We start from the raw sequence: 17,935 nt of genomic DNA, 5'->3' as shown, positions 1-17,935 counted from the left end.
GAGATGTCATACCTTATTTACCTACCGCTTTACTCCAGAAACATCTTGCCTTCCACTCTGCTCCCTGAGTTCTTCCAGACATACCTATATCCAGATTAATCGGTGCGAATGCCATGCATTGGTTTCGTTTAAGTATTGCATAATTGTAATGAATTAATTTGCTGATGTTTGTGTGTAATTTCTTTTTGGTAAACCAGCAGATGCACTTGCAGAAGTGCCTATTGGCACTTCATATTTCTTCCTCTTTTGGTCTATGGAGTGAATCTGCTTTTCTTTGTGAAGGCCTCAGCTTTTCCTTTCTTTTTAATGGAAGTCCCACAGGCCTGTGTAGCAGGTGAAATACAGTGTGGTGTGTATGTCTGTGTGTGTGAGCAAGAGAAAATTAATCCTGTTTAAAGAAAAGTAATTGCAGTGTTCCAAAACTGGCTTGGCAAGTCTTCAGTCTAATCTGCCTAGGATGGCATGCCATGGACTGACTCCTATGAAGTAACAAGAAGTTTCTCCTTTTCAGTCGTTTCTTCCTTTTGGTCTGTCAACAAAATATTTGAATCTTGCCACTGTTGTGACATAATATGCAGTGTGGATCAAACGAGGACTTGAATGTGACAATTTTGCCTTCAGTGCATAGTTTTCCTGGTCATAAAAATTACTTATGCTTTTTGGGAAAATTTGGAAAATGCTGCAAGTTTGCAACCTCTGTCAGTACTGGGAACTCTGTATTTTCCTGAAGTGTAAGGGACTGAACCCCACCAACCTGCTTGTTAAAGGCAGATCTTCAGAAAGTCTGACAACATTTGGAAGCCTGTAGGCTCTTCGGTGATCTGATCCTGCCTTTCTTATGCCAGCGCCTGCTGTGAAACTGAACTCCCCTGAAAGTGCGGGTTGGCTCCGCTCTGGTGTGAGGGGCCAGCCCAGGACATCTCCAAAGCTGGCTCTCGGTGGGAGCATTGGGGTAGAGAGCCCTGCTCAGTGAAGGTTTTTCCTCAGAGTGTTATTCAGAAAGTTTAGCTAAGGCATCGTAGTGGGCGCAGGTGGCTCTGTTACGGGTCACCAGGGCCATTACTGCCATACTGGATGGCAAGCAAAAATGCTGATGTGTGCAGTACTGAGGGAACTAGTTTGAGTGCTCTGAAAGCAAATGCCTGAAATCCATCCCCTAAGTTAGTATACCAAAAATGTTCATTTGAAGGTTGTTTTTCTGAGCTCGGCTTTTGTCGTTAGGAACAACCAGTGTTGCTGCTGTGGTTCTTATTCTTTCAGTTAATATTTGAAAAGATTTCCCATGCGATTTCTAAATAATGTGCTGGATAATATATTTGTTCTTAACTGTCACATTCACCATAGGATATATTCCACAGTCTGCTTTTAACTTATGGAATAAAATATATTCCTATGCAGACTTGTGGCATTAAGAAAAACGTACTGTACTTGCTTACCTATATGAGTTTTATATTTTAAAATACTGCTGTTTCTATTTGACTATATACATACTGATTTTCATGTAAGAAATCAATGTTAGTAAACTTAATGAGAGAGCTTACAGAAGGACAAAGTGGTACTTTTCTTTTACAAAATCTCTAGGTAAGTAGGCTTTGCACAGTCACGCTTATTCTCTCAGGGGATTCATTCATTCATGCTCTCGCACCCACTTACTCGTGAGCACCCACACACTTGTGCACGTGTGATCTGGCTAGGATCACTTGTGTGATACTGAGGACATGGGGTGGTGGCCACTGAGTCCTCATCCCTGAGGTTGTTCTTGGCAGGCAACAACAAACTGATTTTGGATTTGCCTCTCATATCCTTTAGGAGTTGATGTCATTTATGACTTTTTGCTTCATTGTTTTTTCTCATCCCACATAATTCTCAGAAAAACTCCTGAATTTCACAGTCCTCTTCCCTCCCCTTCCCCCTTCCTGATATTTAATGACTCCAGTCCTGTTCTTGGTCTTCTTGATACCTTATCTTTAGGTCAGTTTGCTCCTCCTCCTTTTGTGATTTGAATGAAATCGCAGGTAGGGTGCTCTGTAACAATGGACACATATCATTCCCTTAACCCTTGTTCTGGCACTACTGGTGCCTGCTTGCTTGCACATGCTCACACACACGTGCACGCACACACACACACACACACACACACACGCACGCTCTCTTCCATTCATCCTTTGTTCATAACCCGTTTTAATACTTCTGTTATAAATTGCTGCATTCAGAGTCATGGAGTAATGTGTCTGGTTCCAATATTGTCACTTCCACACTGCAGCATTTCTCTGTGCATCTTGCAAGTTGGTAGCTGGGTTTCTTCAAATGCATCAAATAGCCTCCTAAAAGCTGTACAACCAGAAATGCTTGATTCCCTTGTAAGAAGGGATGTGATTGACACTGGGATCTCCCTGCTGCAGGTTTATAGACTGTGAAACTGGTAACATTGACTTGGTCATATTTGTAGTGGAATCACTTAAAGGATACGGTCCAAAAGGGGTATTTTTACATTTCCTTTCTGCATTTCCCAGCCAGAAGCATGTGCTGTGCAATGAGTCTAGTGTGTTCTGAATTTGTATTTATTAGGCATACAGACACCAGTTCTGCAGCACGCACGTGGCAAGGCTATTTCCTTCAGGGTGTGTTGCATTTGCCAGCATATGGGGGGACCTTCTGCCATGTAGGTTGGCTGTATCTAACTTATGCGCTTGTGCTGCACAGTTAGGTCCACTATGTTTCTGGGCATCTACAGACTGCGAGAAAATCTGCCTCACGTATCCTGGACAAGTCTGATCTCACTGCCTCGGTACTGCAGGATTGCTTTGCATACAGATGACAACTTGCCTGTATGATCGTTTGTCTGGCGCTTCCAGAAATCAGGCATCCAAGAAGGATCTTCTGCTGACTGTGTTGCCTAAAGACTAGAAATGCTGGACAAATAAGCAAAATCCTTTCCACACCTGTCCCCTTGCCCAGACAAAATTTTCCAAGTAGAGAAAATGGGTGTATCCAAGAGTTTTTGATAGTGATGTTCATTTCCATAATTTGCATGTATGACACTCTTTGGTCAATAAAGTAGTTGGGGTGAAAACCTTTGCGCTGACGGGAGATCTGGAGCTCTCTTGTTGGATTTGCCTTGGATGGGTAAAGCTGACCTCCGTCCTGTAGTGATTTTATGTGAGTCAATAATTTTGCCTGTGAGCTGAGTGGAGGCTGGTGTCATCCCAGAGGCGTTGTGCCTGCGTACATCATGTGCTGGTGTGAGCGTTAGCGGCGTGCAGGAAGTCTTTCCTGCTGCTGGGGCAGAGGTCCCGCAGTGGCTGACAGAGTTGAAAACCTTGACTGCTAAATGATTGCTAAAAACCGCAGTGCTGAATCTTTTATCATATAAAATTGATGCCAGAGCTTTTGGAAAGTCAGTAGACTGTCCTGATACTTAGAACATTTCAACAGTGATGTGATATTTCATATACAGGGAACGCTTGCTGATGTCACTTCAAAGTTACGCTCACGCAGCTACAGCAGGGATTTTTTTTCCTATCCAACTTTTCTGGAGGAAAGGGCAAAATTTGATCATATGCATGTGATGATCCAGGAAAGAAAATGGATGCAAAACAATCTCTGAAGTTATTTCCTTTTTGTGTAATGAATAACTGCTGCATATGGAGTTACATGTATTGTGCACCATTGACTCAAAAAATGTAATTTTGTTGTTTTGACACATCTTTCTGACTTCATCTAAAAGTTGTTCTCTGTAATTTTTTTATCTGATACTAACCTAAGCAATGCAATTGAAATGCCAAACTCTTACCTATCTAATGTAGACTTCCTGTTTCTATAGCAACAAAACTCATCCTTGTACTTAATGAAGGAATACCGGAGTGTGAGTAACTATGACTTTGAGGTTTAGGAAAACAAACAGAACTGCTTTATTTTTGAAGATTAGAAAAATAAAATAGAAGTGACCTCTTTGCATAGCATAAGAAATTGCCTAAGCTTGGGATGCTTCATTAGTAGGAATGAAGCCATATTAATGTCATAAGAAGCTCTGTGCTTTAATCTTGCTTTCCTAATTAAAATGTAGAAGCCTTTTATAGCAAGTGAGAGTTTTTGAGGTTTTTTTCTCCCCTTCCTTTCCCAAAGCTGGTGTGTCTGTGGTTATGCTAATGAAAATTTGGGCTGCCTCACCAAATTTTTCTTCTGTGTTGGCAAAAATCCATCCATAGTTTTTGTCATTGGCCAAGGGGGTGGGGGACAGGGAGAGAAATCAGTGTGTGGTGTTTAATCCTGTGTTTGATTTACAAGCTAGTTCCTGGTCAGCTAGTTTAAATCTCTATTACAGTGATAAATGCTGAACAAGCTGCAGATGAGAAAGCGAATGAATGAGTAGCTATCATCTCCTCCTCTTTCTATTGTCTTATGGCTTTTCAATTATAATTTTAACAACCATTAAATTGTAATTTAAAACAACTGTCGGAAACATCCCAAGGAAAAACAACAATGCTGACAGCAACATATCATGACGACATGTATGTTTATGAGCCTATATTTCTGTATCAGCTTGCTGATAGGTACTACACAATACTTGTGGCAGGTTTATTGTACTTAATTATTGATCTGTGGAAGTGAACATAGGTAAATGGGAAATGTGAAAGAGAGAAGTCTATTATAATTTTTACTGGGGAAAAAGTCATTTATGTTAGAATATATTTGCACTAGACAGTCCAATTTTATTGCTATTTCTTCTGTGATTTTTTTTTAAAGTGTTTCTGATAAATTCATCTTCATTTCTGGAGACTGAATAAATGTGTAGCCAGAATTCAGGGATTTTAAGGAGGCTTTTTTCTACTGAACTAACTTGTCACAAGGCAGCTGAGACAACCAGTCATAGCGATGATGGTGGTAAATTGCCCTACAGCAAAAAGAGGGGTGGGGGAGAGAATAAAACAGATGGAAGGCTGTCTTGTTGGAAAGATCAAGATTAACAATTACAAAAACAAAAAGAAAACCCAGAATCAACCCACTCAAGCAAAGTCCAGCTTGAAACTGGCTGACTCGTAGCGTATTAAACTGGTGGGCAGGTGGCATCCCATATGAGCTGAGAGGCTATATCCTGTTGAGAGCTGTGCTCTTCTGTCTCCTCGGCACTTTGATTGGGAAGACATGTGGTGTCTCTGAGGATTGTGAAAAGGCTGGACCTGGAGTCACTGGATTATGTTTTGCCCTTCATTCTCCTTAAACAAATATTTTACCTTTTTGTAAAACTCTTCCCTGGGCACAGGCTGGAAGAAGGTTTGCGGTTAGGGTACAGCAGATCTCCAGGAGATGCAATGGGTTTATGGAAAACCCAGTGTCAGCACCACAGCCAGCTGGTAGCGAGCTCCTCTATTGCTGCTAGGGTATCTGAAGCCTAAATACACAAGGAAACAAGATTTATGTGGTCATACGTAACTGTGGCCAAAGGTCTCAAAGGACACTAAGTCCGTGAAAGTTCATGAAAATAGGCAGCTGGCCAGAGGGGAGATACTCTGTTGGCACCTTCGCCAATAGGGGACTAATGCATCTGCTTGTGCTCTGTGTTTCAGGGATCGAGCTCTGTCCTCCTGGGCACCGGTTCATGATCACGATGGTGGCGAGTTTCATCGAAATGGCAGGGCAGTTTCTCATGCCTGGGCTGGCTGCCCTCTGCAGGGACTGGCAGGTCCTGCAGGCAGTCATCATCTGTCCTTTTCTGCTGATGCTGCTTTACTGGGTGTAAGTATTCTTCCCCATGTCAAGTCACAGAACGTGCAAGCTCCTAATGCTGAACTTGGGAGGTGCTTTTGATAGATAAATCTCTCCCTTTGTTCTTCTGTTCACCTTTTGCAAAGATGTGACTTTAAGATGAGAAGTAATAATTTTATTATTTACTGTAGCACACACACTGGTTATGTACTGAGACAGGATGGGAAGTCAGGAGAAAGTTCTGTTTTGGTGAGCAGAAAGTTGTACTTTGTAACTGCCCTCTTTTAAGACAGGACACCTTTCCTTTAGCCATCTGTTCCCCTTTAAAGGTGGAAAAAAGATTCTCAAGGGGATGCGTCTCAGCCTACGTGTTGTCAAATTGTGGCTGTATAACTAAATTTTCCCCTTAAAATCTGTATTGTGGTTCTGGGCTGCCACTATTGGTTTCTTCAGCCTTAGTTAGCCAAGCTAGGATAAAAATAACACATATCAGCAAGGGTCTGCTGTGAACAAGCACATGTGGAAGTCTAATATACGTGAGGTACCCAGCTCCGAACTGGACTCCCTAGTAGATTTTGCCCAAATTAGTAAATGCTGGACCAAAGTCTGCATTGCCAGTCTCCATCGGGCTGTGATAGCACATGATAGTTCCCACAAATAATTCGCTCCTAGGTTTCTTTTACTACTTTCCGTCAGCTGCATTGGGGTTGCTGTTCAGCTTTGTGCTCCAGGTTTGATACCATCAATACTGAAAGAAATAGGGTGGCTCTTACTGGGGGCAGGTTTGTCTCCACCAGGACTTTATAAACCTCCCTAAAATCTCTCTTTGTTGTTCTGTCTTAATAGTGACACACAGTGGCGGCATAACACAACAGAGGCCTAAGAGAACAGTATTGTACAATACCAGAACAGTGAAAAAACTCTAGCTAATTCATTTTCAAGGTAACGCTAAACAAGATTAAAATATTTAGTTGTTACACACTGAAAAATGGCAAAAACAGCCATCGCACCATGTGGAACCAAGTTGCACCTTGCCAGACCCAATTGCTAGTTGTAACCTGTAACAGGTTACAACATGTAATAATTTGTCACAATATGTAACAATGTCTAAAAGTCTTATATATTTTTTTCCTTCTACTGCTTATTGCAGTAGCCCTCAGTGGGGATTTCTCTATCTAGCCCTGAGCTCACAGAGGCAGACATGTGACAGCTTGGGCTGAGTGCAAAAAGCAGCACACAGGAGAGAGGTACAAACAAGGTCTTTTACAAGAAAATGGCTTTTTTTTTTTTTTTTCCACCATACAACATCTAAATAGTCTCATCTTGTTAGTGTTATCTTGATGATGGATAACCTGGAGTCTTCTTGCTTGTGTATGGTACTGTTCTTGTAAACCTTTCATCTGTTATACACATGCAAACGCCCACGAAGGTCAGCTCCAAAACTCCCTCTTGGGATGCTTGCCGCCTGAAAAACAGTATAGCCACCACTGGATAAGACCCAAAATGGGACAGAATATGTACAGGTATTTGTTTCTGAAAGGACAGTAAAATGGGGTGAAAATGTCTAACAAACATGATAGACTAAATGGGCAAAAGTAACTCCTCGGCACTTTTATGGAGGTAGCATGTTTTCCACGTGCCGAGTCCAGATCTGATAAGTTCTTGTTGAAAGGTCTTCAGGGACCTCTTCACTGGGCAGCACTGAAAGGGATAGGAAATGCTGACATGTATTCCTAATCTGCATGACCTTTGTGGCATTTTGGCTGGACAGGATAGAGAACACAAATATATCCCACTTATATAATGTTGATATGACAGCTTGATAACTAGTAGTAATAGCCAAAATATCAGGATTTGCATAGCCTGTTTTTTTTCACGTTTGCAGAAATGGACTGTGATTAGGTTGGCTGTTTAATTATACTGCTGGTACAGTATGCACTTTTCCACTTTTCTCTTCCATCTGTTGCATATTCTCTGGAAAGCATTACTGTTTTATTGCTTCTCTCCTTTCATCCCCTCTTCCCCCAGCATTGTGTTGGAGAATAGAGTGTGGACCCTCAGCGTATGTTACAGATGAAGGAAAAAATTTGTAACAAAAGAACTGGAAAACTACACTTCAGCATTGCTTGCTAACTACCCACAGTGTACCCAAAGCAATTAGATCAATAATAGACACTGTGACAGCCCCCTATGCTCCCTCCACCTTCCTCCTTTCTCAGTTCACTTCTGTCTCCTAATGCAAAAGAGCCATTTGCCTCTCCATGCTGGGGGCTAGCCCTCTCCCGTCTATATATTTGCTCTGCTGCCAGGCATATGCAATAAGAGGTTATACTGGTCCCTAGCATCAGGATGCCTGAGCAGAGCTGGGAGTTGGGCACCGATGGAGGGAAAGGGGGAAGCAGATCTCTCTAGGAAGAAGGTCTGGTGGGCTGTGACATTTGGAAACTGAGCTGATGCCCCTTCTCAGTTCTCAAGTAATTCTGGAATAGGAGAGAGGCACCTGCTTAAGCCCGATGGGAGCACAGGGGCTGGTGGCATGCAGATTAAAATACATTAATAGAAGATGGGCTCCTTTCAAGTGTATGTTTTTAGATCAGTGAGGGAAGGGGAACTCCAGTTCTCCAATTATACAGGGGTATTATTTCCTCTCTCTTGTATGCAGCAAGCTCCTGATAGGACTTTGCCATGAAGGTCAGCAAAGATACTAATGATCTAAAACAAATTCCTGCTTTGCTCTAAATAAAAGAGGTGGAAAAAGCTGGCTTGTTCCTTTCTGGTGCTGTATGATAGGGTTTATCCTTGCCAAGACACAGATCTTGGGTTGTAGTGACTGGAATCATTTCTCTGGGGTAGAACTCTAATTTACACACTATGCCTTTTCTATGGGCATGGGTTTGCTTTGCATCCAAACTGGATCACAGTTCTCCTTCCAGCTATGCATGGCACCTGCCTGGCCTTTTTACTGACTATCTAGGATTTTTCTCTACTGTTAGGATTTTTTGGATTTAGGATGTTTTTTTTCAGTATCCTTCCCACTCCTCCCCCCTCCTCTCTCATGAGCAGCAGCTGTGTAACAGGAGATGAACATTTCCCTCCACCCTCTGTCCTTTCCTTCATCTGTGGAAGGTTCCTTTTTTCCTTGCTGATGAAGGAAGTGGAAGGCTATCAACCAGCTGTCCGCAGTCAGCTCAGCTTGATAATCTGGGAGACTGAGCAACTCTACCAGTGTCCCTCAGCAGAAGGCTTTCTCAGCTCCTTGCAAAGAGAGCTCCAGAAGGAAAGACACCAAAATGAATTAGTGGGGAGCAGGGAGAGACAGAGGGAGAAAGCTGGTTGGTACACGCTTCTTTCCTGACTGAGAAAGAAGAAGAGAGGGGGAAAGAGTAGTGGTCTTGTAGCAGAGCGGCATTTAACCTTTTCTCTGTCCCATGGCAAATTAGTATGTAATGCCAGGTGATGAGGGATGCTGTTGTGACCAAATTTCTGCACAAAAGTGTTGCAGCCAGAGTGTTGGCTTTTTTGGCTTTTGATTTTGTTATGATGCTTAGTTTGGCAAAAGTACGGGTGTACAAAAGACCATTTGCAGCAGGCTGCGTACTCCGCAGGTGAGCTCATGCCGTTGCATGGAGGAGGGTACTCAGGGTTTGCACTTGCTGTGCCTGATATCTTGGGGGTGAAACAATACAGGAATTAAATGATCCTTAAATGAACTTCCTGCTCCTCACACTGAGTAGTGAAACAGGCAAAAGACCTGGAATTTCCATACTTCCAATCTGAGAAACTTATAGGAGCTGGGAGGCAGAGACAGCTTTTGTCCCAGCAACTGGCCCCATGATGGCGTTTGAGACTGGCTGTTCTTGCCGTTCTCCTCCTCCTCCTACAAGCAGGTGTTCCCCATAGGTCTTGTCATTTGGGATATGTAACCAGCTCAGTCTTCAGAGCATTCCTGCTGAGGTGAGAAGACTCACATAACAGGCAGTGAAAGTTTTTTTTTTTTTTTTAAAGAAGAAAAAGTGGAAAGTGGAAGGTCCTTATCCTAAAATACAAACCTGGTTGAGAGCAACACTGTTTTCAGCAAGGCTGTGTGGAGCCTAACCTGTGCTCCCTTCTTGGACAGGAGCCAGAGGTCTGAGAAAATCCCCTTTATGCCACCTCTGATTTTACAGTGTATTTGAAGACTGTCTACATAGGTGGTGTTTTAAGGCTGGGGTTTTTTTGGTGCCAGCTTTGAACATGCTTTATGGCTAGTAAGCTTAGATGCCAGCAAGCTCATAACCTGGGCTCTCCCCAGGCTAGTATTATTTTCAGAGTCCCTGGTGGGTTTGAAGGACCTCTTTCTCAGCAGCTAACACCTTCTGCCCAATAGAAGCGGTTGTGCACAGGCAAGTGGGAGCAGAAGGGGTAAGAGGTAAATGATGTCTTCTGTCCTTGCATCCACTGTATTTTGGTTTGCAGGGTGGACCAATATCAGCCCTTTCTCTGAAAGACAGAAGCATCGCCCCCATTTAATTTAGCATTAATAATGACCTCCAGCCCAATTCTTCAAAGATGGACGTGTGACCCACTAGCCTTCTCCTGTGGCCCCTTGATTTTTACATATAGTTCTTGTCATTTTGTAGGTAAAAGAGCACCTTGCTAACCAGTTCATTTCAGACTTCAATTTTCTTCCTTCCTGTGTTCAGTGTTCCTCATTTGCTGCTCTATTTGCTTTTCTGCCTGCCTCTCTCCTAGTCCACTTCTTCTCCTCCCTGCACCCCCTTCCAGTTTCTAGGACCCCCTCCTGGTCTCTCTGACCTGTGATTTCCTTGCACACAGCCTGGAACATGGTGCTGCTCTCCCCTTTTGCTGGGAAGATGGAGAGGAGGGATTGCTTCCCTAGAGGGAAAGCAGGTAGCAAAGTGAATCCAGACCTTTCCCTTCCTTTTCCTGAAGTTGCTAAAACTACCTCTGTGCATGAAATGAGGCATTTATGTAATTGCAGGGTTAAAGGTCTTCCAAGTATAAGCTGAAAGCCACCTTTTCATCACTGGCTTTAGCAGCTGCATTGTAAAAGAAAACGCATTCCCTCATTCATCCCCCTGTTATCAACTGCAGGTTTCACCACTTCACTCCCTGCCAGATCAGAAGCTCCATGGCTGGTGTGGTCTTTTCTGAAAAGTATCTAAAGCAGCACAGCTAATACTAGAAATAACAGTAGAGGTTGATGGGGCATTGCACTGCGTGTCCATTACTGACCTGTACCATGGAATGACAATAGCTTGAAGGGAAAGTGTCTACCCTGCAAGCCAATTTAAGAGCCATTGTTGTTGTTATACAATAACTTTATATTGGCTACTGTATAATTAGCACATTTCTTGTTATCAGATCTTTTGTGTGTGATTTTTTGGGGGGCAAGGAGGATGGGGGGGCAAGAAGGGGGAAGAGGTGTTTGGCTTTCCTTTCCCAGTTGCTAAGCTGACTGTTCAAAAACTGCGGCTTTAGACTAGTGACTGAGGCTGTCCTCTCTCTGGAGCCAAGCACTGAGAGCTTTGCATTCAGAGAATTATTAATTTTTCAGAATATACATTTGCAATACAGGCCATTCTGCAAGAGAATATGCCAAAGCATCTGTGCAGTACCAGTGTAGTAAATAAGCTGTCAAGCTGAATGGCTGTCATCATTGCTGTTATATATTTTTATTGTCTTGGATCAATTGGATTACAGGCTGACAGACATCTTTTTTTCTCCTTAAGAAGAATACTGTACTTTTTCTTTATCTAGGATGAAGTTTTCAATAAGGGTGTTGTCCAAGCTGCATTAACCTTAAAAGGTGGCAGTGTAATGGTGTAATTGCTTGCTCCACTGCTTAAAAGTATAAGAAATGAGACTGCATCCATGGCAAAGATAACTGCTTTGTGGTGGAAATCTGAGATTCATTGGGTATTTGAAGTTTAAAAGAGTTGCTAAATTGGTTGTTAGAAAAGTTTTTCAGAAGATTCGTGGAAATGAGGCCCAAATAAGAAAGAAAAATGTGTTTGCAGCCATGTCTGGAAGTATCCATATCTGTGAAAGTGGGTTTGGTTGTTTTTTTTTTTTTTTTTTTTTTAATATCTATATGCTCCTTTTGGTTGTGTGTAAAAAATAAACTCATCTGAAAAAACAGGGAAGGCTGAGCAGTTAAGCTAGAGATTCAGGTGAATATCAGCACTTGAAGGAAATAGCTGGATGAAGAATAAACTTTTCTGCTTGTAAGTAATAAAAATATTACTTTTCTGTAACTGTGTGTGTATGTATATATTTTTAAGGTGACTCAGATAATATTGTCTTTACTAGTGGAAACTTTTATAGCAACAGCTAAATGTGATTTGGAGCATACACAATACAGATCTGAATAAAAAAATGCCTTGAAATCTGCATATGAGGGAGAAGATTTTTTACGTGTTTAAAAATAATTAAAAATTTTTTTGCATTATAATCCTAAAAATAACTCTTCTCCATCCCCTCCACATCTTCACAAGAGAATTCAAATCACTTCTGTCAGCTGGAGATTTTTCTTCCTTCTTTGGTCTGAATTACCACATCTTAATTGCACAACTCATTTATTCTGTGCTTGGCAGCAAATATCTATTGCACACAGTGCTTCCTCCTTCTCCCAGTTCTATCAAAATTGTACTAATAGGCAACTCTTCTAATATGTTAGAAAATTCTAATATGCCCTATTTCTAGGTGATAGGATAATACCTGTGTCATTTGTGAATCAGCATAAAAGAAAACATGATTGATTTGCATATTGTAAATCTTTTTTCTGTTTATTTGTTTTGTAAGTGGTACTTCTGCTTTCTGAAAACAAGAACATAGCATGTAAATGGTTAAACAAACCGCTAGACATGATTGGTTCTTTCTCCAAGAGAAACTCAGAAGTGACCCTAATGTGTTTTCTTTAAAGTATTTTCCCAGAGTCCCTACGGTGGCTAATGGCTACACAACAGTTCGAGGCATCCAAGGAACTTATCCTTCAATTGACTCACAAGAACAGGATGAACACAGAAAGCGATATCAAAGGAGTGGTGCCTGGTGAGTAGAACAGACAGCCACAAATCAGACCAAGGAAGGCCAAGCAGATGAAATTGCTTGTTCTTCTCTTAAAGTTTCCACATGGCATTACTGCCCAGAATTAAATACTCACTGTCTGTAAAGTCATCCTATTCATTCATTTTGCTTTTGTTGAAAAACGGTTCCAAATCCCAGCACTGTCTTTACAACCACTTGGCCTATTGAACAGTCCTAGCAGTTATAGTCTCACTTTCCAGTGCTGTATGTTTTTAGAGACATCCCTTGAAGAATTTTACCATGGCTACAGAGTGCACCATCAGCTATGTGTGCCTCGAACTTATGTATTAAGAATGCTCCTAATTGAGACCGTGGCCATCACAAAACATTTATTTTTGTTGGTTTGGAGAAGTGACAAAAGCACCAGTCCCATGGCAGGTCTAAAATGGATTACAGACCTTTCGCTAAGAGTCATTTTGCTTTTCTTTCCTGTAGTGTTTGAATTACATAGTTTTGGGGGGTGGCGGGTCCTGCAAACAGTAGTGATAGGGTAGACCGTTGAGAAACTAAATCATTGTTCTTTGGTTTACTGATGCTTTTAAAAAGAGCAGGCTATTGTTGTCCCTGGGTTTGTCACCAAAATAGTTGTGCTGCTGTTCCCCAGAGTGCCTTGCCAAAGAGCCTGTGTGCATGGCTCCTCCTGCTCTGTAATTATAACAAAGGAGAAGATTTTCTGAAGCTCCTTCATCTCACTGCTGCCCCTGCTAAATTCAGTTCAGGCTCCCCTTTTCCTTCTCACAGTGCCCATGAATACCTATTAAACAGTGTCATTTGTATTCTGTATCAGACTACCTACTAGTCAGAAAACAGTTTAAATGTTTATTTTTCTGTGTGTTTTCATACCTGACCCCAGTGGCTGCAGGGAGAGCTCACTCAGAAATCTCTGCTCCCCACCTGCTGTTATGAGTGAGGCTTTCCATGCTTAGCTGGTATTTACTGGCTAAGATCTCTGCGGTAATATAGCTTAAGACATGTCAGTGCTAAAGGTGTCTGTCTGCACTGGAATAGATTTCACCCAGAATGGAAAATATTCACTGTTCCATAACAAAAATTAACTGACTGATGCCTAACAAATGAAGCAGTCTTTCTCAGTAATGTGCTTAAAAGTGAAGGGGGAAAAATATCTTTGGGTTTGTGCTTCATCTAAGTATTCATACCAAGGTCACAGCTGTGATTTTTGTCACTGGTGCTGCAGTTGGCACTATTGTTTTAATTCTCGTTTGCATGTGGATTGCCTGTCTGGGGTCACAGTGCCTGGACTTGCCTCACCCGTGACATGGCTGTACAGTGTAAATGATCTTCTGGAAAGGTTCTGAAAAACTAGCAGGCAACTGAACTGCCATTAACCTGGCGAGCCCCATCTCCTCCTTTTTGTAGATCTCCCCTGTAGTGTAAATGAGGAGGAATCTTGGAGAAAACTTGCCTCTGAGGCAATGAAATGCCTTGCAGTTGACCCTGGAGAGTCCCAGCCAACTCTAAATTTGGCCTTTCTCAGCTAGTCGGCTTCTGGAATTTGCAGACAAAATGCAAAAAATGTATTTTTAGGAAAAAAAATTAAATTACCTGAATTTCCTTTAAGGGAAAAAAGACAAAGGTACAATTGTGTTCTAGAGGGATTTTTTAAAGCCATTTATGCTGATATTGTCCATGGAGGAATGTTAAGTATCAAAATGGCTTTATGACTGTTATTTGTGACCAATTACATTTTCCAGCAGTTTCATGGTAGGGGCAAACTCCTGCTAAAGAGGGACTTTCTTTCATGTGGAAAACAGAATATTATTTGCACATCTTGATGCAACAGATTCTCTGCCTGCAGCAATACATTAGCGCATACCAGTTGTCAGTACATTACCCTTTGCAAAATTTCCTGAGTAATACAGAACATGCTTATTTCTGCCTCCTTGCTGATGACAGTGTTTTTGGTTTTGTTGTGTTTTGGGGGGGGGGTTTGGGGGGGGGAGGGGGTAGGCATTTCCTCCTCTTTCTCTTTTTTAAACTCAGCAGTCCCACATGTTAAGGCTTTTCTGACCCAGCTCTAGTGTGATGCTGCATTTTTGTAGGGGAAGTGAGGGAGGAGCAGCATCAAAAGGATGAAATCAGCTTAACTAAAGATTTTGGAAGGACCTTCTCTCTCATTTTAGGTGCATGGCAGGGTTGACAGTTTGAATAAGGGTTGTGGAAAGGTAGAAAATCTGAATGAAGAATTTGATCAAGCAGCAGGCTCTATATCTTTCAGTGGGTCTATAAGCAGAAGAAAGCATGCTTGTGTGTTATAGTCACATAGGCATAATTGTAGTAGGGAATGGGTAAAAAGCTTATACTCATCTGTGAGAAAGGATGCTTGATTTAGCTTGATGCAGGTATCTCCTATTTCTGCTTTATTCCTTTGTTGAGTTTTCCTATGTGGAGGGTTTTTTTGTTTGTGATTGTTTTGTTCTCTGTTTTCCATCTGCAAAGGCTGCAAATTGTTTTGCTTTAGTTAGGGTCCATTGTGTTGCCATTTATTGACTCACTGCATTGTCATAATAGCTTTGTATGATTGAGTTACTCAATACAGTTAAATGATAAACTGCTTCCATACAGCCCCTTCCAGCTGGAAACCCTCTTGTACTTGTATGTATCAGTCAAATTAGTATATCCTAGATAACAGATCGTTATAGGAGTTACAGTAGTTGCATATATGCCCTTTTTTGGCAGCTGATAAAAGTTCCATAATAAAAAGAACTAGGATTCAAGTGGGTGAAGTACTTCCGGGATTGAAGAAAAAGCATTTTTGAATTGCAGTCCAAGCAAAGAACAGGTTTATTCTCCCTTCTAAACAGCCACACCGCTCCCACTGCCTGCTGAGAGCTTCTCCTGGTCCCTTTGGTTATTCCGTCCATAGCTGAAACTGCCATCAGCCTTCTGTAAAGCCTGTTTGCTCCATAGAGAAATCACCCACATGTTGGGGGAAAAAAAGAAAGGAAAATTATCTGATGTTTTTGAATCAGTCCATTGGATGAGAGCAGCTTGGCAGTGCTCTTCTAAGAGATGTCTCTGGAGAGAACAAATGTCTTGACAGGGGTCCAGTTGCAGTCGAAAGGGCAAACAGTTGTGATAACCTCTGTGTCTGGAGAAAATCAGCATGGGCAGTTGATGGGCTGTGCTTAGCCAACGAGATAGTATAGGAGTGCTGTTGCACCAGACACAAATTAAAGTGAGACAAGGGATCTTGATAGTTGAGAGTGACGTAAATTAACAGTGGCCTTATCTTCACAATAACCTGACCCAGGGGTGTAATGCAGTGTTTGCTGTTAGATGCAAAACAAAAGGAGAGTTGTCCTCTCAGCAGTTTTTGAGCAGGTTTATTTCTAAATGATGGATACACTTTTGATTTTTGCTGGGAAGTTTGCCTTCATGAAGAGTTTTTTGCTTTTGTGCAGCCAATTTTTCGTTCACACTTAGGAAATTTAAGCATGTACTAATTAGACCTGCTTAAATCATCTCTAGTGTTTTGGATCCCAAAACTTTCACCACTTGGCTCAACATTTCACCCTCTTTCAGAAATAAGTTTCAATTCATTTTTGCATCAAGATACTGATTTTTATCCAACTGCTTATCAAAGTCTCATTTATAAAACAGGCTTGTTAAGTTTTGTTGACAAATAATTTCAAAATTTTACCCCAAAAAGTCAGCTTTAGTCATAAGAAAATGAATTATTTTGATATTAACTCAATACAGGTTTTTCACTGTCAGTTTCTTCAAAAACTTCCCCATACCTTCCCTGTCCCCCTGTAAAGCAAGAAACAAATATACATTTCAATGCGACTACAAAGCAGTCATTTTTACCTGAGCCAAATACATCTTAGGAAATGTACAGAAGAGAGATTGAATTGAAGAACAGGAGAAAAGAGTGTTTAGAGGATTTGGAAATTCCAAAGCACCAATTGTCCTCACACCATTTTAAAGGAGTGTGTAGTAGGTTAAATGGCTGTTGTGATGTTGATAGAATACATTTTTTTTCTCCCTGTGGGGCCAAGGGCTTGTTTTTTTGGCTGGAATAGGTTGACTGCTGCAAGCTAATCTCCATTCCATCACTGTATTTGGGTGCATTTTGCAATGTGCAACTTGGAAAGTCCTATCAGTAATTATCAGAATGTCAGACTTGATGCTTCCACGGAAACCCTCCTTTGTGTGGTTTTCATTGTATTTGTTTATGATGAGGGACATTTCAGACATTCCTTAGCAGAAGAATAATTGCCTGACCAGATTGAATAACAATGCCATATTTTTCCTTCCCTGTAGAGGAAAACACAAACTGGAACACTCCTGTTAGCATACAGGATGCAGACAGTCATTTCTAAGATGCAGCCAGTCAATGGAGGAGTCACAAAAATACTCTACGGTGTAGAGAAGTAATATTCATATAAAGACAAAAGTGGCCACAAAGATCAAGCATCCAAGTAGACACAAAAACTTAAAAGTGTAGAATACGTTCTGGAGAGGAAGATGGGGTGCAGTGCTGACAAACTGTGTGTGTGTGTGTGCATGCTTGTGTGTTGACTGCAGTGCGGAAAGCTGGGGCTTTTCCTTTAACAGAAAAAAATAATTCCTGTTCTCTCTCTTTTTTTTTTTTTTTTTTTTGCTACTGAGCCATATACTGCCATGATTTTTATTTTTTTATACATAAACTAGATTCCAATTTTATTTTGCTGTATATTTTTATTTTTCATAACCACAAGGGCTGGATACAGCATAGTTGCATGCTTTTTCTGATTAGATAGAGTACAAAGGGAAGGGGGAAGAGACATTATGTCTGACAGTCAGTCTCTTTTTCACTAGTAGGATAGATTAACTCTCTCAAACCTACAAACCTTTGCTAATATCCTTAGGCCATCACAGCTACACCTATGCTACTGTTTTAAATACAAAGAATGGGATGGATGTCGAGTCAGGTGTATTAGCTAGAGAAGGAAAGCAAGTTCCCTTGCCGCATAATATAGGTAACTGCATGTGATGCTACTAGATACAAACTTGTTGATTATGTCCCTTTATCAGATCTGTTTCTGAGTTGTTTAATTGTGCCAAACCTAAATATCTCACGCTACTCCCAGAGGGTAGTCGGGTAAGTGCCAGAAATTCAGTTCAAACAGTTCAAGCT

The 17,935-nt window shown here is 41.4% G+C and overlaps 1 protein-coding gene across 2 annotated transcripts in view; it reads left to right on the top strand.

Annotated features, from left to right (window-relative positions):
- The window catches only part of SLC22A23 (solute carrier family 22 member 23), a 122,718-nt gene that overhangs the window by 79,306 nt on the left and 25,477 nt on the right, over nt 1-17,935 (top strand). For both annotated transcript variants that reach the window (XM_013939490.2, XM_067290794.1), the window contains exons 4-5: nt 5,568-5,736; nt 12,632-12,759. In XM_013939490.2, the coding sequence (XP_013794944.2) occupies nt 5,568-5,736; nt 12,632-12,759 (297 nt within the window). The remainder of the gene's footprint in view (nt 1-5,567; nt 5,737-12,631; nt 12,760-17,935) is intronic.

This window comes from Apteryx mantelli, chromosome 2 (assembly GCF_036417845.1).
Source record: "Apteryx mantelli isolate bAptMan1 chromosome 2, bAptMan1.hap1, whole genome shotgun sequence".
In the NCBI taxonomy this organism is placed as follows: Eukaryota; Metazoa; Chordata; class Aves; order Apterygiformes; family Apterygidae; genus Apteryx; species Apteryx mantelli.
Note: the sequence above shows the minus strand (reverse complement) of the source record. Positions and strands in the feature narration are given on the sequence as shown.